A 25,764-nucleotide genomic window follows, 5' to 3' on the forward strand; every position below is an offset into this window, starting at 1 on the left:
AGGCCTGGAAAGCTGGGCCCCCTCCTGCACCTCCCCCTGCCTGCACAGCCCCAAGTAGCTGAGCACCGTGCTCCCTCAACCTGGGTGAGAGGGTATAGTACTATCATATCAAAATAGGTCATGGGTAAGCACACAAGAAAACATGGGATCTTCCAGCTATGCTCCTCTGTAATGCCAGCAACCCATTTCAATGTTCCTAATAACCATGCTAATCCGTTAGGGAATATTACACAGGATAAAGTTTTAATTTCTCTTTTTGTTCAGAGTGCACATTATTATTGCACCCAGTACATATTAGCTACAGCACAAGGAAAAGAAGCCCAAAAGGTCTGATACCATTTAACCTGTTTCCTCCCAACCCTGTGGAGACTGATAAAAGGCAAGCTCTGTGCTTGGGGTTCCCCTAGTCCCACCCTGTCCTTTCCTCTCACCCTATAAAACACTTGACTCCACGCACTCTGCTGTACTTCAGTCTTCTGTATATATACTCTGTTCTGTTTTGGTAAAACAAAACAAACTTCTCTTAACTATTAAAACCATAACGGTATCAAAGGTTATCTATGTGCTGACCTCAGCTGATCACAAGCTCCAAGAGACTAGCTGAAACTGGGTTGAGCCTCTCACCTACTTGCCTACATATGTAAAGAGTAAGGGCTTCAGATTTATTCAGCAAAAAGCCACTCAAGTGGCATGAAGGCCCTTTTTCCTTTTCCACATCCTCCATGCTGACCAAGTATCCTATACCATGTTTTTCTGCTGTTCAACTGAGGAAAAGAAAGGAACTCTTACAACAGCTCCCTCTAAAAGACTGAACTATTGGCCCAAGAAATACAAGAAGGAGCACAAGTTTAAAAAATTGTTTAATTTGTTGGATCTCCATTCCAAAGCAACTCAAATATCTCTCATTTACTGTAAAAACAAAAACAAAAAACAAACCCAAATGTCTCAGAGTTTTTATGCAGACTTTAACTTGTTGCAATATACAGCAAAAGCTCACAAAAAAGTTCTTTTTAAAAAAGAAAAACAAAAAACAAGTCTTTATTAACCTTTCATGTCAGAAATGTACATTTAAGCTACTTTCAGTTACGGACAGTACATTAATCCATCCATTAGACGTAACCATCTGGTAAGGTGAACTCTATGCTTTCTCATAGTGGCGAACAGCCACCACATCACCAAAGGTAAGAGTCTGCAAGGAAAAGAGAGGTATTAGATGCTCAACCATTTTGCTAACACATTAAGAAGGCTGTACAAGAACAAGATTTTTCTATAAGCTACATAACATAACAAGCAAGTTGGTCAGATTACTGATATTTTAATTAAGTAACAGGAGAAATCTCAAAGTTGTAGTTGCCACAATGAATCCAACTTTCTCCCTGCTTTCAGACCTAAGAAGCTCATAATGCACTTCTGCAATGCAACCAAAGCAAGGACAGAAATAACTTTCTAATTTTGTGAATGCAGTTTCCTCAAATACAACATTGGCTTAAAACAGAACATAGAATTTTAAAGCTAACTCCTCTATTTTCACATTCTATGCTATTCTACATAAGCACATTCTTAGGAAGAATCTCATACTGAAATAGATGCACCCTATGCACTTATGTGGCTAAAATACCAACTACTCTGGTTTCTGCAATTGTGTACAACACTGACTGCAGAGTGTAAGCCTGAGTATTTCACTAAGTGGAATACTGCATCTAACTGCAATCACATTCAGAAGGAAATGCTTTCCTGCATATGCATGGGGATATGTCCCTAAAAACCAAAGCACATCATTTTCCCTGAATCACTGTCACATTGTGCTGCACTGACCATAAGTGTTAAAGTTCCTGCTGTTTGGAATGCTCCATCCACAAGAGTGTTCTCTGAAGTATTCAGAAAACAAAGCAAACTGCTTTTGTCCACCAGCCAATTTACATACATTACTGTGGGTGAAGAAGTTCTTTTTTTCCTGAAAGATGCATCCATATGCCAAAAACAGCTATGAGAATCAGCCTGGACATTACAATAACTTACACCACTTATTCACCCCATAGTCCTGCTCCTGAAAATTCAGCAAGACAAATTTAAAACAAAAATTACTTTTTCTTTTTTTTTCCCCTTACAGGTGCTATTTTAATCATTTTTAACAGGGAAGGGAGAATAAGTCCTTTTGTATGAAATATTAAAAGCTATTACCTCCTGCAGTACTGAAGTTTTATTCTAGAGAAATACTTGTTCTATATAACTCTATTATTTACATGTGCATATATGGAACAAGCTATTAAAGAAATCTAAGCAGGCCATTGTCTATATAATAAGAACTTAATATACTTCACAACTCACCAGAATTTATGTTATGTATAAATATACGTATGAAAAATGTGATTTGCACTATATATTCATTTGGGCATTTCCATGCACTCTAGAAAGGAAGGATACACATGGAGAATCCACAGGCTGGCCTGTCTGGAGCCACAGAACCACCAGCAATTTTCCAGCAAGGTACCAAATGAAAAGTAATAACCTGAGAAGCCTCTACTAGCTTGTCCCCTGGGTTTAGGTTCTGCATAACACATACCTTTGAAATTCACAAGCTTGGAGTAAATGTGAAGGAGGACCATTAGTGGCATACATGAATGCTCAGTGTCTTCTGTACTCACCATTACCATTTTGCCATCCTTTATTTCTCTTACAAAGTTTGTCTCTTTGCCATCCCATTTCTGTACGTGCACTAGCTTGTCTCCATCCAGGGTCACGACTGACTGCGAGATACCAAAGAACACAAACACTCATTTATCTGGGGTATTTGAGATTCTACTCACAGTTTAAGCATGCACTTCTCAATGGAATTCTCTTCAACAGATAGATACATGTGGACCTACAACAATAAAGTGGTCCCCCGCAGGTAAAGCAAAGTATGTGAACCACCTTTATTTTAAGGATGGGCTCCACACAATTCATGTTTGTGTCAAAAAAAAAATGAGAACAAACTGCTTCTTTAGAGTTCCAGTCTCTCAGGAACCATCATGTCAGTTGTGCTTTGGGAGAACATTTACGTTAAGCCCCCAAAAGACAGAGGGAGAAGTGCTCCTTCATTTCAATTGGGAAGGGTTACACCAAATGGTCTTTGTGTCACAAGAAAAGAAAAATGGTGGAATAAAATAGAACTCCTTAGCACTGGACAGGAGAAATGGGGCTGAAGACACAAATATGCTGATTCAAAAAGAGACCCAGCACATATCACCAAGTAATAAGCAATCCTCTTTCTTCCCCCCATCCTTCACAGTGCTACAGCCATAGCAACAGTTAGATATCACTGAGGAGAGGGGAAGGTGGACAAAAGAAGGGATCTTCAGCCCGAGAAGTCACTTACTTTGCAGTTTCTGTCGTCCGGGGTAGTTTCATCGAATTCCTCACCGAGTTTAAAGCTGATTTCTGTGTTTTTGAAAGTGCTCTGAGTCTTGATAATGACTTTGTCCCCCTCGCTGCTGATGACCACCGTGGGCTTAGTCACGTTCCCCACCTGCCGCATCGCAAACCCCACTCCTACATCATCGGGAAAAAGCAGAAATCACCAACCGTTTCTTTAGTTATTCTTTACACCGTTTCGGCCGCTCACACGGGCACAGACAATTCTAACCCCGCTCTACAGATTCGGGATGCCGCTATGCGATGCTGCTTCCCGTTTCGCTTCCATCAGCGCACACCCGTCTCGCCACGTGGGTGCGGAGCTGGATCACCCCTCGCGGAGCCCGAGAAGCTCCTCGGGGCCGAGGCCGCCCGGGTGATGCCCCGGCACAACGCTTATCTTTGTTTGCCTGCCGCGTAACTGCAGGCAGCGCTGCCCTCATCCCACGCTCTCCCATGACCCGGGGTTGTTTGCAGCAGGCTGGGGGCAGCCATCCCGACACCGAGTTCCCCTCACAGCTACCCGGACACCCCCGGCACGGAGCAGGGTGCTCTCGTTCTCCCCAGCACCTCTTGCTACAGGACTCTGATTTATTTTGTATTTCACTGTGGTGTACACTCCCGGCTCCGGATCTCCCGGTCGCACCTACCCAGCGCCTTCATGTATTCGTCAAAGTTGTGGCTGTCAGCCAGCTTCCACGTCGCGCAAAAAGCCTCAACCATGGCAGTAGGTGTCGGTGTACCGAGAAACGCTACAGCCGCCTCACCGTCCCGCATTTAAAGCCCGCGCCCGGCGGGGGGCCGGCGGGAGGGGAGCTGCGGGGAATCCGCCCACGGGGCCGGGCGGGGCCGCGGCCGGAGTCTGCCCGCCCAGCCGGGTGGGCTCTCCCCGCCCCGCGACCAACCAGGCTTCGTGGGGATTGGTGGGGCCGGCGGTGCTGGGGCACCCGCGGGGCGGCATCGTTATCCCAGCGGCGGGAATTCTTCTCTTTTTTCAGCTGGATGGAGAGTTTTCTTTCTTCTACTTGTTCTTTAAAATTCACTGGAAGCACTGGCGCATGTCCCTTTCGTGTCTTGCAGGAAGTTGCCCAGCTCTGTAGGACAAGATTTTTTGGGAGCTTTCCTCAGCCGGATTCCGCAGCCTTGAATGTAGCTCTCAGTTCTCACAACAAAGCTCAGGGGCACAGTGAAGGCAACTTGCTGTGATATGGGAATAAAACCTCAACAACTGTCTACCTGGGCCAGCCATAATAATTATTAATATTTTCAAAATTGGTTTTTGGCTGCCATTTGATTTTCTTTCAGGCTTTTGTGATATGGCACTTTCCTTTGGTCTGGGGCATTGATGCTTGATGTAGCACTTTTTGACTTGTCCTCAGAAGAATTAACTCCTCTCTGAACCCCAGGGATACAATCCTAATTCCTCATGCCACAAAACTCAAACTTTATTAGTCCTGATGGACTAACTTAGGGTAGGGACTATTTCTCTTTAGTCTTTCATCTCCTTTATTTGAAGTACAGGTGGAGACGTAAGGTGTCAGTGGTTATGCATGCCCTCCTGAAGCTCCTTGGTTTATGTTCAACTTGCTTTGTTTTTAAGGTTTCTGAATCTTTATTTCTGGGAGTTTTCAACTCTTCTGAGCTGTATTTCCAAGAATTTTCAACTTGTGATCAAAAACAGGGAGAGGAAGAGCATCATGGACACAGATGCTCATGTAGATAGTATTTGCAGAAGCCTTGGAGCTTCTGATCCTTCTGGTGCTTCTGCTCCTGATCCTCCATGAGTGCAGAGAGCTCTGGGAGGCCTCCTTGCTCTCTCCACTCTCTAGGTTTTGTTGTACAAGAACAGCCTCGTGGATATTGCAGGATAGAAAACTCCTAAAAGTGAAGCAATGCCACTGCTAATAACTGGACTGTTCAAGGATTCTGCTGTCTTGTACTTTCTTTTTTGCAGCACTGCAGCCTGGCCCTTGGGAGGCAACTGCTTCAGGATCCTACTTAATTTAAGCAATCACACCTACACCGATGGCTCAGTTCTACCAGGAATTCTCAGCATACTTAATCAAAACAAGTATTTAGTCTTAAGTAAAAATAACACTTTCACACTTTGCATCATGCTTCAGATGTTAACCAGGGTCTGATAAAATGTCCACATTCCTTCTGCTTCACAGTCAGGTTGTCATGACACTAGGTTTCATGATGGTGAGATCCCGCCTGTCTATGGTGGTGATGTTCTGGGAGCAGGATAAACCAGCAAGAGGAAGTTTTTCATTCCTGACATCTTCTGGGGTGACCACAGCCAGAAACATTTTCCACGGCCTTGCCTATATCTGTAGGTTCTTTTGTCAGAGTTGTGTTAATGTCTACAGCTAGTACAAGCCTATAGCAATGCTTCTCCACTGTAAGGAATCATGCAGCAGTGTGAAATATACTGAAACTGTGTGATTTGCTGCACAAGAGACCAGCTTAGAGTTCCTGTTAAACACTGAGGATACTGTGAATGTTTCGACAGACTGTATATACCATAGCACAAAAAACTGATGTAATGAACGGTGTCTCCAGAGATTTCCCTCTGAACACCTGGGGACAATGTTCTCATTTATACCGAACTCTTTACAGCACTTGAGCAGTGTTGAGTTGGCACATTTGAAATCTCTGTGAAAGGACAACCTGAAAGATGAAAATACTGTAGCAAGACAGCACTATGTAATGAGTAACCCTCACTCCCAAAGGTCATTCAGGGTGAATGTGGGACTGGTCTAACCTTCAACCTTTGAATACAGGACACAAAACCTGCTTTTTGCTACTTTCCCCCTCCTGGCCAAGCCCTGCTTCACATGTCCTCAGGCATTCCGAAAATGAGCAGCCTCAGGTCAGCTCCACTCAGCCCTTAAAAAAATTCACTTGTTCAGGGGAAAAAAGAGAGTAGCACAAAGCTGTCACCAGGCAACTGCGATGGCAAAGTTTGTCCAAGCAATTGTCATACAGGAATTCTTCATAGTCAGTGCTGGGAGCTGCTGAGAAACTAATCAGTGTAGCCAATCACAAAAGGCTTAGTATATTGTTTATGGAAAAGTAGAAACATTGTTGCAGGTAGTGTTTGAAGAAAGGTTTATCCAGCCTTCTGCCAAGTCTCTCTGTGGATCTAACACAGGAGGAGTTTTCTTCCAAAAGTAACTCAGTAAGCCTATCATTTCACATCCCTGTAGTACAATAGCCAGGAATAAGGCTTTGCTCTGTAGAGTTTGGTCAATAGTTAAAGGGATAATACATTACAAAAATTCCAGATAATTCAGTGTTGGCTGCATTATTCAAACATTTTCGTGTTTGAATCAGCAAAGATTCTGCAGCTGGAGAACACCGTCACATGCTCTCATATATACAAAGTGATATCAGATCCTAACTCCTCTGATGTGAAAGCAAATACTGAAACACAAAGGCCTTGTAAGTATTAAATCACACTGAAAGTCAGCATGATTCAGGTTCCCAACTGACTCAAGGCATTTGAGGAATCTCTTAGCATTCTGAAATACACAGGGGGCTACATATGAATTAGGTGAATTAAAAATAGCATGTATCTGAAAGTATAAGATAGTTCCTTCTTACAGAGAGAAGACTAGGGTATTCTCAGCACACTCTAACCTTGTTTGAAGCCCCGGTGTGACTTCAGTGCAGCTCTGATCCAGTGTAATACAGAAATAGCTAGAGTTTAGCAGCTATTATGTCAGATGGGATGATGTAGCTTCAGGCTGAGTGTGATTTGATTTTTTGGTGCTGCAGAAAAATCTAATGGCAAACAGGGCAGTAGAATGTCCTTAACTAAAATTATCTCATATGTCCTCCAGTTGTCTTAGAGATTTGCTGATCCAGCTAATAAAAATAAACAATGCAAGTGCTTTTGGGGAGTTATAGAAAATCACTAGGTTTACTTTGTTGATATGCAGCTCCTCAGAAATTCCTGTTTAAATGAAAGAGAAATGCCTGATGAAAAAGACACCACCAACACCCACCTTCGATATGGGCCAACATAAGAAAACAGGAGGCATTACTTTTGGAGCAGCTCTTCTACGATGTCAGCATGGCTAAGTGTGAGGTTACACAATGTGGCTGAAAGAAATATGTAACTGATTTTTGCAGGGGCAATAGTGGAACAGGTTGCCCAGAGAGGTGGTGGAATCTCCTTCTATGGAGATATTCAAGACTTGTCTGGATGCCTCCCTGTGCAACCTATTATGGGATACCTTCAGAGGGATTGGACTTGATGTTCTCTTGAAGTCCCTTCCAACCCCCGCGATTCTGTTATTATAGCAAAGATAGGGAATGCTTTCTAACGTCAGCAATTCAAATTTTACAGTATTAAAGATACAGGCATCTGCTTTATACATTGGTTTGTGAGAAACTGTTGAATTATTTCTCAGTTTCAGTCTAAAAACATAAGCTTCCTCAAACATAAAATTCAAGAGCACATTTAAGCATTGTGGTGTTAAAATAGCCCATTACTAGCACTAAATAAGGACTAATAACAAGACAAACTTGGGTAAAACTTATCATCCTTGCTGTTAGGAGATAACTCTGGAGAAAACTAAACAAGAGTGCATCTTGAGTCTAGTGTACAAAGGTATGAAAGCTTCTAACTAGAAGTTAAGTCTAGATAAATTCATATTAAAAACAAAGCGTGTAATTGTTTTAAGATATCTTAGCCACCAGAATAACTTTAAAACCACCTTACCAAACATTTAATCCCTGTCAGTTGTAAACTAGACTAAAATGCACAAACGTGGTTTTTTAAGACATGATACAGGAAGTAATTCAGAGAAGTTCCATATCCTGGATTATGCAAGAAATCACATGAGACAGTCACAACAAGTAAGTCTAGACTAAGGGACTTAAAGACACATCCAGCTGGCTGTGTGTAGGATTATACTTTGTCAAATCCAGACTCTGCTACAGGAGAAGATGCAGAGAGGCAAAAGAAGGAAAATAAGCATGTAGTCTCTGCCTGGATAATCATGGGACTCACTTTCTGGACTGTCCTGAAGCAATTGCCAAGTGGAGTTGTATAGATAAGCCTACTATTTCTTTAAATTTAGGCATCTATGTTCATGCTTCTCCTCCACCAAGGGGCTGTGGTAAACATAACCTATAGACTCTGTGTATCACAAGCTCCTTAACTAATTTTGTAATAGTTAAACAAGGCTCCTAACAGCATCTTCCTCCAGACCTTTGTAACTTTACTGAGCAGGTGGAGGGAGCTACAGCCAGTGCTATGGACATCCAGAGTCCAGAAGCAGCGAAGGGTGCAGGAGCAGGTCTGACTTGCTCATGCCAAGATGGGCTTGGCTGCTTTGCTTAATGTAGAGCTGCAGAGAGGGAATTGGCACAGCTTCCTCTCCTTTAACTCTTCTCACTGTCCTTTGTCTCTCCAACTTCAACGATCTTCATTCTTACATATCAATATTTCATTCTACCTTTTATAAACTTGCTAGAAATTTCCACTTCTGAAAGCCCGTGTTTAAAACAAAAAACAAAACAAAGCAGAACAACTGAAGACGTGAAGACAAAAGTTCAAAGGCTGTCTAAAAGGACATGCCTGGGATAAACTTATTTCAGCACTTCCTTACATTGCAAAATCAGCTCTATTTGCATGGTCACATGCTATTTTTTCTCTAAAGCAACTTAAGTGCCCAAAACAGACTACTCAGGTTATGGTTCAAGGCTCTCAGGCGGTCTGTCTGACATGTTATGAATCTGCCTGCTACTTGCTGGTAGGAATAGCAGTAGTTTTCCTGCCTCTCATTTTACTGTGTATGGAGGAAACTGAAGAGACTGCTTTCTTCATGGAATCATAGAGTGGATAGGGTTGGCACCCACTAGATAAGGCTACCCCATCCAACCTGGCCTTGAACACCTCAAGAGATGGAGCCCAGGTTCTCTGGGCAGCCTGTGCCAGTGCTTTACCACCCTCTGAATGAAGATTTCTTTTTCTGAAAATTAACATAAATTTCCCCTCTTTTAGTTTAAAGCCATTCCGCCTTGTTCTATCACTATTAGGCTATGTAAGAGGTCTGTCTCTCTCCTGCTTATAAGCTCCCTTAAAGAACTGGAAGGCTGCAATGAGGTCCCTCCAGAGACTTTTCTTCTCCAAGCTGAACAAGCCCAGCTCTTTCAGCCTTTCTTAGCTCCAGCCCTCTGATCATCTTCACTGTTCTTCTCTGAACCCCTTTGGTCCTTACAGGGAGCGAACCGAACTCTGCCTTTTCTGAGGCAGGCTCGGCAATGAACACTTCCAGGGCCCAGCCGCTGTCCTGGAGCGGGCTCGGGCGCCATCTCGTGTTCGGTCTTGTGAGTGTGACCTGGTTCTCACCCAGCTGAGTAGGGGGATAAAGTGAAATAATAAAATAGCAGATCTCCACTTACTGCTAATCATTACCCAGCATAGAACAGCTTCAAATAGGGAAGGTGAAACAGTTCTCCTTGAAAAAAAGCAAAACAAGACAACAACAACGAAAAAAACCAAAAATCAAAAAGCAGTCATGTGGTGGTGTTGGCACCCTGACCCAAAGCACAGAGCAGGGATGTAACACTGCATGGCATGCAAGATAGTTAGCCATGTTTTGCTATGGAGTTTACAAGCTGAACGTGCTTCTGGCTGGCCTGCTCTCCTGATGCCTGAGTTCCACAACTTGCCTTTGGACATGCAGTGTGAATTTCCACTGGTAATTTCAGAGTGGAGGTGGCAGAAGCTGTGCCACCAGGGAGTGAGCTGGAAGTGACACTAGGAAGGAGCAGTGACAGCACTGTGTGGCTGAGAGTTTTTAGCTAGGGCTATTTTCCCAGGTCTGCTTAAGCCATTAGAACAACATTCTCAGGGATGCGAGACTGCTGTTTGCAGTTACCTAAATTTCTGCATGTTCAGGATCACTGAGGTACTGACTCTTACAAGATGTGTGGACCCCTAGTAAAAATCTTAGTGAGTGCTTCAAATAAACTGGACAGTCAGTGTCTAGCCAGGCCAGCTGCCTTGCACTTCGCTGATTTTGAGGTCTTTTGACCATCAGACTCAATTTATTCAAGCAAGCTACCTGGCAGGCTGAGGATCCCACTAGATGGCAGGACAGTTAAGCCCTTGCTGCTTTCAGCCAAACCACACTGGATTGCTCAACCAGTGCATGCCAGTGGGCTCAGCCCTTCGGGTCTTTGCTGGGCACACCTGGGGACCCATCAGGTTCCACAGCAGATCTACAGCTTGTATTCTCTCAGCACAGCAAATATAGCCTGTGCAAAACTGGTGGAGGAACTGATGTAGAAACCTCTGACTCTTAAATTCTTCCTCGTGTGTTTTACCACACACACAGCACCAGCAGGCAGAACAGAGGAATACAAAGCAACCCTAAGTAATCTTCTGCATCCTAAAATAAGTAGAAGATATTTTGAATACATGATGGCAAAGTGTGGGTTACATATCTTATAGCCACTGCTGTGTTGTAATTGTTAACTAATGCAAGCACAGTCAAGACTCCTTTGTATGATCACCACTGTATCAATGTGTAGTAAATGTGTATCCTTCTCACTTTTGGGGAAAGATGTAATTCCATATCTCATACTGTCAAACAGTAGGTCACTGTGGCATAAGTATGAATACACTGATATGACAACCAAAAATCATCAGCTGATATCTTGATGTGACTCTTACATAGATTAGGTACATGCATAACTCTTCATCTGCAAGGCCCAATTTGGAAATATACTATATATACAAAAGACCTGTGAGTCATTACTGCTCTGTTATGAGCCAGTGAAAGCTGCACAACAGAGAGCTGGTCTCTGTGAATAGGATCATGTGTCCATATAATCAAATGTCTTGGACAGTACAAAAGTATATGATGTTTCCACTGAGTAGTTTCCTTGTTTCACATATTTGTTCAAGGACTTTACAGAATGGGACACATTTTCTGTACACTTAGTAACTCATAAGTTAAAACTGCAGATGTTATAAAACCGTCTTTTTCTTCAGTGACAACTGGATCTGACCCATACATTACTATCGATGATTTGGAAATTCCTTATGAAGTGTACGAATGCTTCAACTGTTATTTCATCCAGCATCTCTTTTTAAAGCTCAGCCAATGCAGAGTTACACTGGATGTATGATAGTATGTGGCACAGGTGGAGGTAGCTAAATGAGAAATCATAGCAAATAAACATAAATTCGATTGTTCTAATAATCATCAGTCCCCTACCTTAAAATCTACTTACTCCTTCATTGCCTTCCAGAAAACAAATGGAACCTTCCTAATTTATAATAACAGAAGATGGGCCTCAGCATGTTCACTCATCTCTCACACGGAGCTCATGATGAACAGCTGACCCAAAGAAAATTACCTTCTTAATGACATCTGGAAAAGAGTGGGGCCAATTTTCTACGTGTTCAAAGAATCTAAATTATTGAATTATCTAATGTATCCACAATTAAGTTACAGAGTTTTATTTCCCTTCTTTTTTTTTTTTTTTTTTTTTTTTTTTTCAGTCTGCAGAGTGGCTGAGAATTAATAATTACCTCACTGAGTTCTGAAATTTGGAGACAACAAAATTACCATTTTTGCTTGGTACTAAAATAAATGTCTTGGCTCTATAAAAGCCCAGGATGGTGCTTTTATGCTGATGAAAAAGATGCCATTACCTGTGCTGCACTTGCTGCAAATGGAAATTGGGATTAATGCATTATAATACAAAATTAGCCTTAATAGAAGTTTGCTGCTGTAATTTATCAAGTTAATTAAATATTTACCTAATTTTAAGCACTGAGTATGTCTACTGACTTCAGTGAGACTAATCTACATTTATAGCTAAGCATATTTTAAAATATTCTGCTGATTATTGGCCATAACTTTCTTACTATATGGATTAAGAGAAAACACTATCATTAATTATTCATTATCTGAGCTAATAGGAAGGTGGTGTGTCCTGGATATTGGTTAAAAGTGGATAAACTGGCTCAGCAGGGAGTACTCAGAAGCACTTAGCTCTTTACAGCCAGAGCTAAAGTCCAACAGGAGTTAATGTCTATCTTGAAGAAACCAGCAAGAAAAGGAACCAGAGCTTGCCCAATTCTAGCTGTACTTCAGACAGTAACACCGCCTAAACCCCCGACTCCTGGGCACCATGGCCTTGAGGTTCCCAAAGAGCTCTGAAGGGGCTTGTCTAACTCCTGTCTGCCTGAGTCATGAGTAATACAGAACCAACAAATTCTTCTGGACCAAAGCTTTCAGCACAATGTCTCTCATACCAACCACTTTAGATCTGGGTATGTTGGCCAGAAATACACAGCCATCTTCGACCTGGAAAGGCTTATTTGGCAAAACCTAGGGTTTGCATGAGGTTAAAAATAAGTATTCTGCGTCTCTAAAGGACAGTTCACAGGCAAATAAGTGCTGACTGTGGCAATCACTTGCAAACCCTACATATGATACATGAAATATGTTCAACTCGCTTTTAATTGAGTTGCATTTTAAAACTTCCTGTTTGTCTTTACATCTTATTCAGAGCTTCTTCTTAACCTCCTTTCTACACTCTCAATGACAGGTTGATACAGCTCAAGAGCAAAGTAAGCACCAATTCTCCTACGTATTTATCACCCTGGTTAATGTTCTAAGTTCAACATCCATGAGTAGTTGTATGAATGTATGTCTGTTGAGTGATTTTATACATGGTTTAAGACATGAATGATTTGCTAAATTTAACTGGTTCATGTGGTTGGTATTTTAATAGGAAGCAAACAAACGAAAAACACCTTCAAAGCTTTTCAGACTAGAAAAATAGTTGTTTAAGTACCTGTTCCTGTAACCCAAATTTTAGTGTCTGTTTAATGTAAAAGAAAATTCTAAATATATCCAGTGCTGCAACTATGAAGGAAGAATTCAATACAGGCTGTGACCCAGAAGAGCACTTTAACATATGCTCCACTTAAAGTGTATAAGGAATTCTGTTTCAGTAATACTCAACCGCTTGAATCCCATAGGGTCATTTTAACTTCTTAAAACAACACTTTCATGTGTCCTGATGCTATAAAGGAGGCTGGCGTAAGAGAAAAGGACTGCAACACAGAACTAAAGTGTGCACCATAAATACAGTTCATTTTATATCCCTCTCCACTGTGGTTTTCAGCTCTTTTCCTCTGCTAGCTCAGGTTTTCAGACTCTCTTAAGCCACCTGCTTTGCTAAGTGGAGTACATTATTTACCTTTCCAAACTTGAAAGTAATTTTGGGATGTTGCACTTGTTGAATGAATACAGATAGCTAGAGGAAACCCAGTGTTGCTTCATCTGGATAAAGCCTACCCTTTACTGAATGGTCCCCAAAAGACAGCCTTTTAATGCAAATGCCCATTATGAATGCTAACTGTGTGGAAAAGCCTCTTGCAAGATGTCCACCAGCAATAAAATTCACAAACATTTTGTAGGTGGAATACCAGTCAAATGTGTGGAGATACTTCCTCCGTCTTGCCACAGTCCAGCAGAGAGACTGTATGGATGAAAAAAAGAATCTGATTGTCAGTACTGGTCAAGTCTCACAAAGTACATACAGCGGCAGCTGCTGCTCTAGACTGCAGCAAGGGTGTTTGTGCGCTAATCTCGGATTCCTACAGTGAAGGAATGAATGCTGGGTAGTTTCGGGAGAATGGCCTTCACCACACACACAAAAAAAATGCCTTTCAATAGATAAAACTCTTTGTAAAAATAACACTGGAACACTTTCATCAGCTGCAAACAATAAAGGGAAAATGAGATGCATTAACTATGTATTATGGAGTTTCGAGTCTTGTCATATAAAAGAAACATCAAGGATTCAACAGGAGACAGAAAATACGATAGCTATTTAATTTCCATAGTGAGATGAACAGTTTTAATCACTTACAAACATGGCTATTTGATTTCAGATACACATGAACAGCTACAGTATTAAGCCTGAAAACAGAAATGACAGAAATAGCAAGAATGCTAGAAGTGGGATAGGTGAGATGATCTGCCATAATCAAGCAGAGTGTAAAGAGAGTTCAAAAACAAACACTGGTAGTTTAAGTGCTAAACAAAATGCTTTGAAGTTAGGAGAAAGAGAGAAAAAAAGGTTAGTTTTTCTATTTGTCACATCCATCTACTTATCCCTAATGAGAAAAAAAAAATCTCTGAAGATATACTGCAGGTTGGGTCTGTAATATAATAAGTACTCATTATCTTAAGGTAGGGAGAGTGAATACACCTCTGTTTAAGAGAGAAAGAAGCTACTTTAGAAAATTAAGAAATAGGACTTTTATTTTAAAGCAATCATTACCTGGTACATCTGCTATCTATGATCATTAAAACTGTCAAAGAAGATTAGTTTGGATGAATAAAGTAACCATTAAAAGAAAAACCAAAGCAACAGAACAGATGCATTCTTTAGTTCTTTTCCCATTTGGATGTGTAGAACATTGTTTCTGAGGGACGACAGCAGAAAAAAAACAGTAGTTCCATGTTAAAGCCATCTAGATATAAGTGTGTCACAAAAGTCTTGTGCTGTTGCAGTTGCTACCACACTTCAAAATAGGTAACACAGGGAAACTCTGCAAAGTCTGTCGATAGGTTTCATCAGTCGAACAGTCCTTAGGTATTAGGAATTGCTGCTCTTTCCCTCTGCTTCTTGACTTTCCAGCAAGGCTTTGGATGATGATACTTCTCCACCCTCTGCTCCTTCATCTAAAAAAACACAATCAAATATTTATACCACACACATTCTTACAGCTTTTTTGGTTACAGTGAAATATTTGGGTCTATCAATCACTTCTATTTGGATTGGCTCTTTATTACCAAGCTCCTGGGTGCTTTGGAAAGAGTGATAAACTCCAAAAGATAACCTGCACAGACATTGTCCAAAATCAATTTCCTGTTGGTGCCAATTTCCCTGCTCCTTGCACATTCTGTTCAATTTTAAGCATCAGATCAGACATTACTTTTTTTCTGAGTTGTCTTCAAAGTCAGGCTAGAATATAGCACTCCTCTGAGCACTGCTTGGATTCTGGTAGATAACATTACATTTTAGGAACATGCTCATTATTTGTCTGACCTTCTTTGCCAAGAAAAACCTAGCAGAATTCGCCTTCTTTTCACAAGACAAGGGGATATATATAAATAAATAAATAAAATTCTGATTTTGAAGTTCACACCTTCACAGATTAGAATGGAATGATTACATGACTAGTAGAAATAAAAGCACACCAGCAGAACTGATGTCATCATTAGTCAATGATGGTCATAGTCATCATTAGATAATTGGAATTCTTCTCTGTCTCTTTTGAAGCCCATGTTCTCTCACTGAGAAATGAGAACTCCTCTTGCCTTGATTTCCTTGTAAAGCACAGTTATTTTCACAGTATCTTCAAGTCTCAGATGGCATTAACAATGGTAACAAAACAGTATGTAGACAGACCGTAGCTTCTGCGAATCTGGTTGTATAATCTTCCAACTTTTATCTGATTTCACAATCATAATCTAAGAGGTGAAGTTTCAGGAATTTCCCTGGAGATTCTATGATTCTATGACTATATGATTGTTTAATATGGTTCTACTATGGCTTCCCATCAGACTTCCTTTGGGAAGTATCAACTGTCCAAAACTAACACATCAGCAGAGGTAGGTAGGGTACAGATAGCCTTCCTGTCAGAGTCGGGCTCTGTGAAAAATAGCTGATGCCAAATCCTCTCCACAGAATCACAGAATGAATCACAGAATCACAGAATGACCCAGGTTGGAAGGGACCTCAAAGATCATGTAGTTCCAACCCCCCTGCCTAGCAGGGCCACCAAACATACACATTTACTAGATCAGGTTGCCCAGGGCCCCGTCCAACCTGGTCTTGAACACCTCCAAGGACGGGGCATCCACAACCTCCCTGGGCAGCCTGTTCCAGGGCCTAACCACTCCTAGTAAAGAACTTCCCCCTGACATCCAACCTAAATCTTCCCTCCTTCAACTTGGATCAATTTCCCCTAGTCCTGCTATTGTCAGCCCTCTCCAATTCATTTCAAGGTGAATATTAATTTACTGCAATGTCCAGAGTGCACAGGAATTTGTATCACACAGCAAGGGTCCTTGTATTTTCATAAAGAATATATGCAAAGTCTCTTTTATCTTTGAAACCAGACAGACAGTATTAGCACATCCTGTTTCTGACCTTTCACTCTGACAGCAAGTGACAGCTTTTTAGAAGGAAAGGAAATGTATGATCCAATGAGCATTAGCTAAATGTGAAGCAAGATGGAGAGCCCTCCTCACCATTCCCCACAGTCTTCACTGAATCTTTTAGATTGCCAGAAAAAAATAGGGCACGCTTTATATAGCCACATGTTCTATCTTCTCTGCTTTTCTCATTTATCCAACCTCTTTGTTCTGAGCTGGCACTGGCTTTCATTTTAACAGCTGATTGCTAAAGCCAGAGACAAGCAAGCTTTGTCCATTAAAGCCCCAAATATATCACAAACAATTTCCCAGTCACAGCATTTGAACTTGTAAACTTTCTTTTCATTTTGTTGACTTTCCCTCAGTTTTGCTTGCTGCCTGATTTGAAGTTTAACTGACAAGAAAATGAGGCTGCAATTCCCAGTTTGATACTTGTGGAATTCCCAGTTCACAAAAGCACCCAAGCAGTGCCCACTAGTCACAGCATGTTTAGCTGTATCCTGTGTTCACTTATTATCATGACTGCAAACCACTGATAACAGCAATTACTCCTTCTGGGCATGCTCTGGTGCAGGTATGTGCCAATGAAAAAAGCAAAGGATAATCCCATGCTCTGAATTGTTCTTCAAATCTCCTTTTGTTTGTAAGAAAGCACTGGTACATTCTGCTCAAACTAATGCAGCTGCGTTTCATTTCTTCTTAATGCACTTGGATGGGCACCAGAAGAGGATTACTCTGTCTGGAGTACTTCTATTATCTTGTGCTGTAACATTTCTTTTAATACAATGCTCACTCTTTCATGTTTACTTTTATGCAGTAAAAAAAAATAAATATATCAGAGAGAAATTTTCCACGCCTTTAAAAGTATATTATTTCCAACTACTACATTTCCCAGAGTCCAAAATGAAACAAACATGAGGAACTTATCTATAGCTGTTGTATTTTTTGAGCTTTGTTTAACATGGTTTTATGTATGCCCCTCAAGGCTCAGTGCTCTAAGCAATACAAAGGTTAGTTATTCATATCATAGCAATGAATATCCCAATGGGTTGGACTTCTCAGTCCAAGAGCTTTACTTCCACAGTGTCAAATTCCCACCTGCCCCCTCTTTGACAAGGGAAACAGTTCCCTCCTGCAGGAATGTGGCTTCTGTTCACTGTGTGCAGTGGTGCCAAGTGCAAGAGCTTTTTGGGATTAAAAAGAACATATTTGAAAATGAAAGCATTAAATGTTAATTGCCTGTCTATACTTTGGAATGGATTTTCTGCGCTGCAGTCACATACACCAGAAAGAGAACATCTGCAAGGACATCTCAAATTCAAGGAGTTTGAACTGCATCTCATCTGCTGTTACTGTGCTGCGTAACCTTGTATGTGCTCTTAACACAGCGCCCTTCCATCTGCTTTTCCAGATTCCCCCAGTTCTCCTCAGTACTGCCTGTCAGCCTAAGTATATATAACTGTCCTTGCTGGCTTTCATTTTTTTTCCTGTCCTCTTCATGAATCCTTCATGAAGCCTTTCCTTTTGTAAAAGTAATGCGTGCTTCCAGCATATAATTTTTTTCCCTCCCCTCCCTAGTTTCAAGCGAGGAGGCTGTGATCCAGTCTCTCTCTCATTCTGCCTGGAAATGATGTCTCTACCCACCCTCTTCTTCACCACCAGAAGTCCTTCAACAGGTCCCAGAAGGGCTTGCATTACAAAAGCCCAAATACATGAATATAAATGAAATGATCAATGGAAGGACAATTTGTAATCAAAGAATTTCCCACAATTTTATGGTGCTTTAGGAGGATGCAAATTCAACATTGCTTCAAGTAATACAGAAGCAGATTAAACACATTTTGAGCTTGAGAATCTTTCTTGTAACCTATTCCAGATGGAATTCATGAGGCCTCCACCCTTCAGCACAGGCTTGCCTCCTACTCTGCTGCCTGCACACCACTACTGCTGATGGAAGTGGGACCAGCATGGCAGCAGCAGGCATGAGAAGAAAACCATTATTCCAAATCAAGATTTTAAATCTAGGAGCAACCCATGCTCAGCGGCAACCTATAAGTCTCACTTCACTGGCATCAGAAATGCAACACTGATCTCAGACAGCAAAGTCTAAAGCTTATCAGGAGGACTTAGCACCCTTAAGTTTTATCTCCAAGTTGGAATGATAGCTGTAATTGGATCAACAGCACAGCTTACTGACTAGTGCGAAGCTACCCTTGGGCAGGAGGAGACTCTAATTAATAGCTGGCATGGTAGTTTGCCAAGCTGTCCAGCAATGTAACTGTGGTTCGTCTTCTTTATGTGAACCAGCATTCAGTTCCCAGCACCCTTCCCCAGACTGCTGCAGTGAGTCTGTGGGTGGGTATGGCAGACTCAGTCTGGGTTAAAATTAACTTGTCTTTTTAGGAGTACAAAACTGCTTTGGAAGGTTGAACTTAAACCTGAATGAAGAAAGAGCTATTCATATTGACATCAAAATTACATGATGCCAGAAGTTTTAAGGAGAAAGCAAAGGATGGCTACGTGCAAATGCCTGCTTCTGGAACATGCAGGTGCTACCTTCTGAAACAGACAGCTCGGCCAGTTTGTGTGGCAAGTCTGAGGTCCCAGCACCAGCAGGAGAGCCCAGGATGTCAGGTAAGGCATTCCGGCGGCCTGCCCGGCCCGATGCTGCAAAGTCTGTCACCAGGGGCTCCACATCAGTCATTGCTGACTCTTTTCCTCATAGCAACATCTGCAGGTAGAACAAATAGAAGAAAACATCTGTAGCCTGGAATCAGAAAAGGAAACAGATCTGCTTCTGCAATGTGGACGCTAATCACCAGATCAACACAACAGCCACAGGCTTTGTTTGCCCCAGTGGGTCTTTTCGTAGTAAAGCCACATACTTCAATGTTGGGTGCTAAAGCCTTAGAGAAGAACCTCTGTGTCTTTCCTTATGTTGCCATTCGCGCACCTCAAGAGCATAACAAGCAGTTGTGTACCTACAGGAAACCTGTAGATAAGGTCAGCAACAGACTGTTCTGCCAGCCACTTGTGTGGCTTCTTAGGACCTGAGCGCTGCTTTTAAGTGGTTTTTGCCACACTGCCATGGGGAAGGGAACTGAAACTCTGTTTAGTCATACTGTCTCCATGAACCACTGGGTTTTCTTTATTAGGAATCTTGTTTGGACTCTTATTTAGGATGTTGTTACAACAAATTCCTTTCACAGGGAGTAAATTGTATAAAAAGACCTCTCAACAAGCTAAAAATAAAAATCTGCAAAAAATTTCTTTAGCCTGCAAATACCAAACAACTCACTTTCCTTTGCTCCTACAGAAATAGCTAGTTTGGTTTAACTTCAGCTCATGCACGTGCCTTTACTGAATAAATAATTGAATCCTGTGCTTAACAGAACCAATGGTGCTCAGTTTCCTCAGAGCTCATGGAATTGAATGTGAAAATTCCTGTTGATGAAAATGGGCTTTGGTTCAGGCATAGACATATGTGAAGGATCACACCTCAGGGCAGCAGCTTAAGTGAGAGCACTTAGAGCAGAAGGCAGAGACTTCATTGCATGTAGCATGCAAGGACAGTTTGTGAAAGCTTCCATTACCTACTGTTTTATTAAGTATCACAAAAGGCTACCATACCATAATTGTACATAATAATTTCCATTAATTAACAGAGCATTTCCTAATAATTTGCCATTAATTGTTCAATCAAAACCAATACTTGCTCAAATAAGTGCAGTTCTGTGTAGAGTGCAACAGGAATATTGTCTCATAGTGTAGCTATGGTCAGTACATTATGTAGGAAAGTATACAGATGGGGTTGGAGACCCATTTGATGGAAGACTACCAGCTTGAGTGATGACTACCTGTATTAAGAATATAAATCAGATAAGCAAAGTCCCATTTTTAATGTTCTTCACATAAGAAGCAGAGCATCATAATCACCATTCTCAGTTTCTCCTAGGGTTGGGAATTATTGGTACTCTCCTTTCATGGACAGAAAAACTGAGACTGACCTCTAAATCAAACACAACCTGTTCTGATGTGCAAGAAGGGAGCAGCAGTACTTCGATTACTGACGCTGCCCTTGTGTATCAACAAAAAAGAGTGTTTCCCTTTTCTCCCTCAAACTTCATGTGTGATACTCCAACTATAAGAATAAATATTCGTAACTATCTCTATATCTTTGAATACTCTGTCATAAAATAAATTAATCCTTCTTGGCAGGAAATGATGACATGAGTAAAATCTGCACACCTGAAAGATGACTCGAACTAGAAAATAAATCACTTTCTTTAAAGGAAGTCAGTGATTAAAGGTTCTGACCTTGAGTTTTTGAAGTTCCCATCTTATGTGAAAACAGGCAAATCAAGTCCAAATGAATCCTTTCCATAAGTAGCAAAAATACAGAAGCAATACAAAAATTTGAGCATCCAATGTTGAGAAAATGTACAAGATATATGTATCACAATTCTGATTTAGACACAGCATTATACTGTGCATTCACTAAAATTGATAAGCTCGACACTTTACAAGAAATATCAAAATAAGGAGAACTAATCTAAAGTCACAGATATAGTCTCATGTTTTTTGGGGTTTTTTTGTGAGTGTTAACTTACAACTTAACTGTAGGTGTCTAAAATATATTTCTCCACAGTTGCAAGACAATGTAAATTACACTTCAGAACAATAAACACTCAGCATCTTCCTTTGCTGGATAAGGCTTTCAAGCTTTGTTCCCAGTGATAAAATACCAGCATGGCTTGCACATTCAGTTCGGACAATGTAGTTGATAGAACAACGCATTTCTGAGTTGACTGCTACTCATTTAAAGAGCTACAGACTGACATTAGTGTTACAACACAGCAAAGGTCTTCTCAAGCCTGTCTTGTGGTTGTTTTTTTTCCCCTTTTTCCTCCATTTTCCTCGCAGGCTCTCTCTTTCTCCCTGATGTAATCTCCCTCCAATGCATAACACAAGGCAAAGATGATGGAGGACACAGTCTGACTTGCTTCCTTCTACATGAATTTTGATTTATGTACTTGATTTAAAAAGCATGCAGAGACAAATCTTGGAACAGCTGTTGGGCAGAAAATCAGCCCATCATTATCTGTCAGACTGGTGGGAATAATTCAAATGTAGCTATCTAAAAATAATAGAAGTGTGCTGTCTTCTGATTAGCAGTTACCATTAAGGGTGAAGGATTCACCTTCACTTTTTTTGTACCAAATTTCAGGTATCAGAGATAAGGAGAAGGCTGAGTTCAAATGCTAAGGGCTACTCCCTAAGCTAGCACACTTCTAAATTCTAAATTGGACAGGAAAGGTCTGAACACAGGACATTGTACAAGTATGATCCAGAGATGAGGGACTACTCCAGTAGGCTTATAATTGATTATCTAAACCAAAACTTCAATTTATGTTCATTTAAATCAAAACGTAACTCCAAACGTTCAACAGACCATAGTCAAAATAGTTTTCTACTGTACTATAGCCCAATGCCATTTCTTTCTTTAGTGTTCTAAGAAATTTGTTCAGTTTCATTCTGCTGCTGTCTTATGGTAATTTAGTTTCTCTGCTCTTCATCTGCTTCTAGCTTTAATTTTTTTTAATGTTTCCCTCAGTAACTACCTTTTTGAGGCAGGTATCTTCTAACATGTGTTATGTGTAGCACTTTTCTTACTTCCTCACAGGGTAAATAATAATCACAGTGTTCAAGGCTGCAATTTTCCCAGTGCCATTCCTCCTCCTGCTGGCAACATCTCCTGCAGCTTCATTGCACTCATTTTTCTGTACTCTTACCCACGATAAATATACACATATGTTGCCAATGCCAGCATGCAGTTGCTTCTCTCAGCTTCTACGTTATTGTCATGTTCCTCCCATGTCATCACTCATTACATTATTGGCACACAGCTGTAAAAGAAGAGTGACAGACTGCTGGAGCAGAAGATTGTCTGCTTCCCTGCCTCTCTTGTTTAACCACAGCAAGACCCACGTGGTCCAGACACAGAAAGGCACTGAGTGGGATGTGAATCACACAGGGAATGTGGCTGTTCACAAAGAGTCAACAGGAGGAAGGCAGCTGGACTCCCAAAAAAGCTCTCTTACTTAAACTACAGACCAAGGGTTTTAACTGTCATGATAAATTACAAGTATTCCACCAGTACTCCATGGCACCAGATTAACTTTGCTTATTTTTACTGGGCCATGACACCATGCTAAGGGTTTTTCAGGAGTGAGGACTTCTCCAATAGCCCTTCAAAATGCCTGCAGGACCACACAGATGCACAGCTGATCTGGTGTACAAGGGGGTAGGAAGCAGTCTGCCTGTGCAAACTGGCTACCAACAGAAGAAAATATTGATAAGCAAATCTATCAGACATTCAAGTGTCCTCAAAGAAAACTACCAGCGTGTTTTTGTCTACGTGAGACGGTCTGTTAATCTTCGAGTCTTCTTTTGTCAGCAGCATTGTCTGCCTCCTGAGGGACAAGTCACAGAAGCTGTTGAGAATTTGTTTAAATAAATGACAAAGGGAAAGACAAAATACTTCTCCTGAAACAATTCATGTTGAGGATCAAGGGAAAAATGCTTTACAGTGCTCAACTGTAACAGGTGCTACGATCGATGGTCAATGTCAGTGCTCTCTCTTCTTCATCCTCTCTGCTAGGAAGTAGATAAATCACCACCATACATGTTTGTGAAGGATCTTTTTCTCTCTGATCTTTTCACTGTCTTACACAGATTGAAAATACTGGTTTCATTCTCTCTAGGAGGACAAACTATTCCTCAGGAAATGTCAAGATGTTCCTGACACTGGTGCTGTTGGAGCCCTGCACAGGAGGCTGAACAACAAAACAAATCACTCTTTGCCACTCAGACACACTTTTCTCCTTTTGGAAACTCCTCTCTTAGATCTCTGTCTTTGTCTGCAGTATCGAACAGAGTGGTGCACTCCCCATTTGAATGACCACTGCTGAGAACAGACTGGAAAAAATGAAAAACTCTCAGAAGCACCTGCAAAAAACAGTAGTCTTGTAATACTGCTAGAGCTGGATTGATCTATTTTGTGTCTTGATGAACACATGCTCTAAGACGCATTTCAGTATCCTGTGTTTATTTTTTTGCTTTAAGTAGTAAGAGTGTTCTTCAAGCACCCTTTCCCTCAAGGTCTGTAGCTTCAGAAGTGTTTCAGCAAGGAGAACAGAAAACTGAATAGAATGAAGTACTTCTCACTGTACAACTCAAATAAAAACCACTTGCTATGCAACTGCCATGCTTTCACATCCTCCTCTGGTGCTGCTGCATCATGGCGACTTTGTTGCTTTCCTCAAAAAATCAGAATGTTCTCATGCGAGCTAATGTAATCCTCATGCTTACTGCTGAGGTAGTACTGGGCCAAAGAAAGGGAGAAAATTAGGAACAGTCATGATTTTAATGAAAACAACCCAGAGATTATGACAATGACTAACAGTAGCCTGCCCTGCTACATAACTTTTTTTTTGTGAGATGACCTCCGTTTCATGTTTTTCCCCACCAATTAACTTTATAACATATATGTATGCCTAGAGCTAGGAGACCACATGCATAGCATCTCATTGTCAACACCAGAAGTCTTTACTGTTTTGGGCTCACAGATTTCTTAAATGGCAAGGTGAAAAAATATATAGATAAACATACAAAAGTTAAAAACAAAGCACTCAGAAGTGAATTCTTTAGCTTTCGGATTTTTTAATATATCACTGAAGTTGAAACAAATTCATTTTATTTTCCACAATAGAAATAAGATTTGGCCTTCTAGTACCTTTCAGGTATTTCAGGGCATCTCCAGCTCAAGTTCTCTCAAAAAATTTGTAAGCTGTTTTTCCATTCAAGGAAAATACATTGTTTCCTGTCTCAATGAATCTACAGTGTAGAAACATTCCCGAGTCCTTCTGCATCTTACATCTCAGCTAGGGGCCCATAAAACATATGACATTCCCAGGATTACCATTTGAAGGCTTGGTATGTTGTATAACAGGTTTTCATTCAGGGTTCCTGGCAATGTACACAGCTGGACACGCAGCTGTGGTTTTCTGTTTTCCGCTCTGGGTATGTGACCTACCCTTCCTCCTTGTGCCATTGCAATGTCCTCCCATAATGTACAAAAGTGCATCTCAGATGAGATTTTCAGAAATTTTTATCACTTAGTCCCAAACCAATCAGCCCAAAATACCAACATTACACCATTCCTTCACTTCCTTCCCTGGTGCTCTCAGAAGTACTGAGTCAGACCCTAAGATCTTGATCATACTTTCAGGAGCTCATCAGCTGAGGGTACAGAATTTGAAAGCTTAGCCAAAGTTGTAGGATAAAGAGAGGAGCTGACAGTTTTTACCCCTTGGTAACATTTCTAGATATATCTCATCTGTGTTTAGAAATGGCTCAATATGGAGAATTAATTTTGTTAAGTACAAAGGACCATCACAAACATCTTCTGTCCAAACACAAAGTATTATTCTTAACCTCTACTTCCTCTTGTACACAATACCTAAAAATCATCTACATGCACTTGCATAGGTACAGCAGTTGAAAGGACTGGAGTAAGACAGAATGCCAACATTACAAGGCATACATGGTATGACATCCCTTTTTATACAAATTAAATAGATGGAACAGTGACACATCATTGACAGCTTTCTTATTCTTCATATTGGTACTTTTGACTGGATTTTCTGACCATTTCCACATAGCCAATATTACAGAAAAGAGAGAAAAAGCTACTCAACTTTTCAGTTACTTTGCTTTTGTACTTCTGTGCTATGGTAAGATTCACCTTCCGCAAAGCCATACAGAGTAGAACAGGCTTACTGTGAGCTGTGTTATATGCTGGGTATGCATGGTGCTCTGATATGCAGAAAAACAACTTACAAGACTAATAATATCACTAAGTAACAGTACAAATATCCTGTTATGAAAGAAAATAAGGAATAAAGAGGAATGATACTGACAACCTAATCAGAAGTTCTCAACAGCAAGCAATAAATGAAGTGACATTAGCTGAAGGCAGTCAATACCAAACAAGAGAGCCTGGTAGCCTAGTTTTGTTGCTATAAGCATGCGTGCATCATACTTTTTTTCCACATTCTCCCATCATTTTGTTCCCCAGCCTTTGAACTATGAATTCTTG

At 40.9% G+C, this 25,764-nt stretch overlaps 2 protein-coding genes across 6 annotated transcripts in view; both read right to left on the reverse strand.

Moving 5' to 3' along the window:
* Positions 1 to 842: 842 nt before the first annotated feature.
* FABP7 (fatty acid binding protein 7) lies at positions 843 to 4,285 on the reverse strand. The gene is made up of 4 exons (XM_015858748.1): positions 4,044 to 4,285; positions 3,359 to 3,531; positions 2,646 to 2,747; positions 843 to 1,189 (listed from the first exon to the last, which is right to left on the reverse strand). The coding sequence occupies exons 1-4, from the start codon at positions 4,168 to 4,170 to the stop codon at positions 1,139 to 1,141; spliced, it is 453 nt and encodes a 150-aa protein (XP_015714234.1). The 5' UTR covers positions 4,171 to 4,285; the 3' UTR covers positions 843 to 1,138.
* A 9,952-nt stretch (positions 4,286 to 14,237) lies between these two features.
* The window catches only part of PKIB (cAMP-dependent protein kinase inhibitor beta), a 51,986-nt gene continuing 40,459 nt past the window's right edge, over positions 14,238 to 25,764 (reverse strand). For 3 of the 5 annotated variants that reach the window (XM_015858790.2, XM_015858791.1, XM_032443732.1), the window contains exons 2-3: positions 19,152 to 19,335; positions 14,238 to 15,125 (exon numbers count right to left, since the gene is read on the reverse strand). In XM_015858790.2, the coding sequence (XP_015714276.1) occupies positions 15,040 to 15,125; positions 19,152 to 19,308 (243 nt within the window). In that variant the 5' untranslated portion in view covers positions 19,309 to 19,335 and the 3' untranslated portion in view covers positions 14,238 to 15,039. The remainder of the gene's footprint in view (positions 15,126 to 19,151; positions 19,336 to 25,764) is intronic. The other 2 variants (XM_015858792.2, XM_015858793.2) reach the window with 2 other exon arrangements.

Source organism: Coturnix japonica, chromosome 3 (genome assembly GCF_001577835.2).
Source record: "Coturnix japonica isolate 7356 chromosome 3, Coturnix japonica 2.1, whole genome shotgun sequence".
Classification (NCBI taxonomy): domain Eukaryota; kingdom Metazoa; phylum Chordata; class Aves; order Galliformes; family Phasianidae; genus Coturnix; species Coturnix japonica.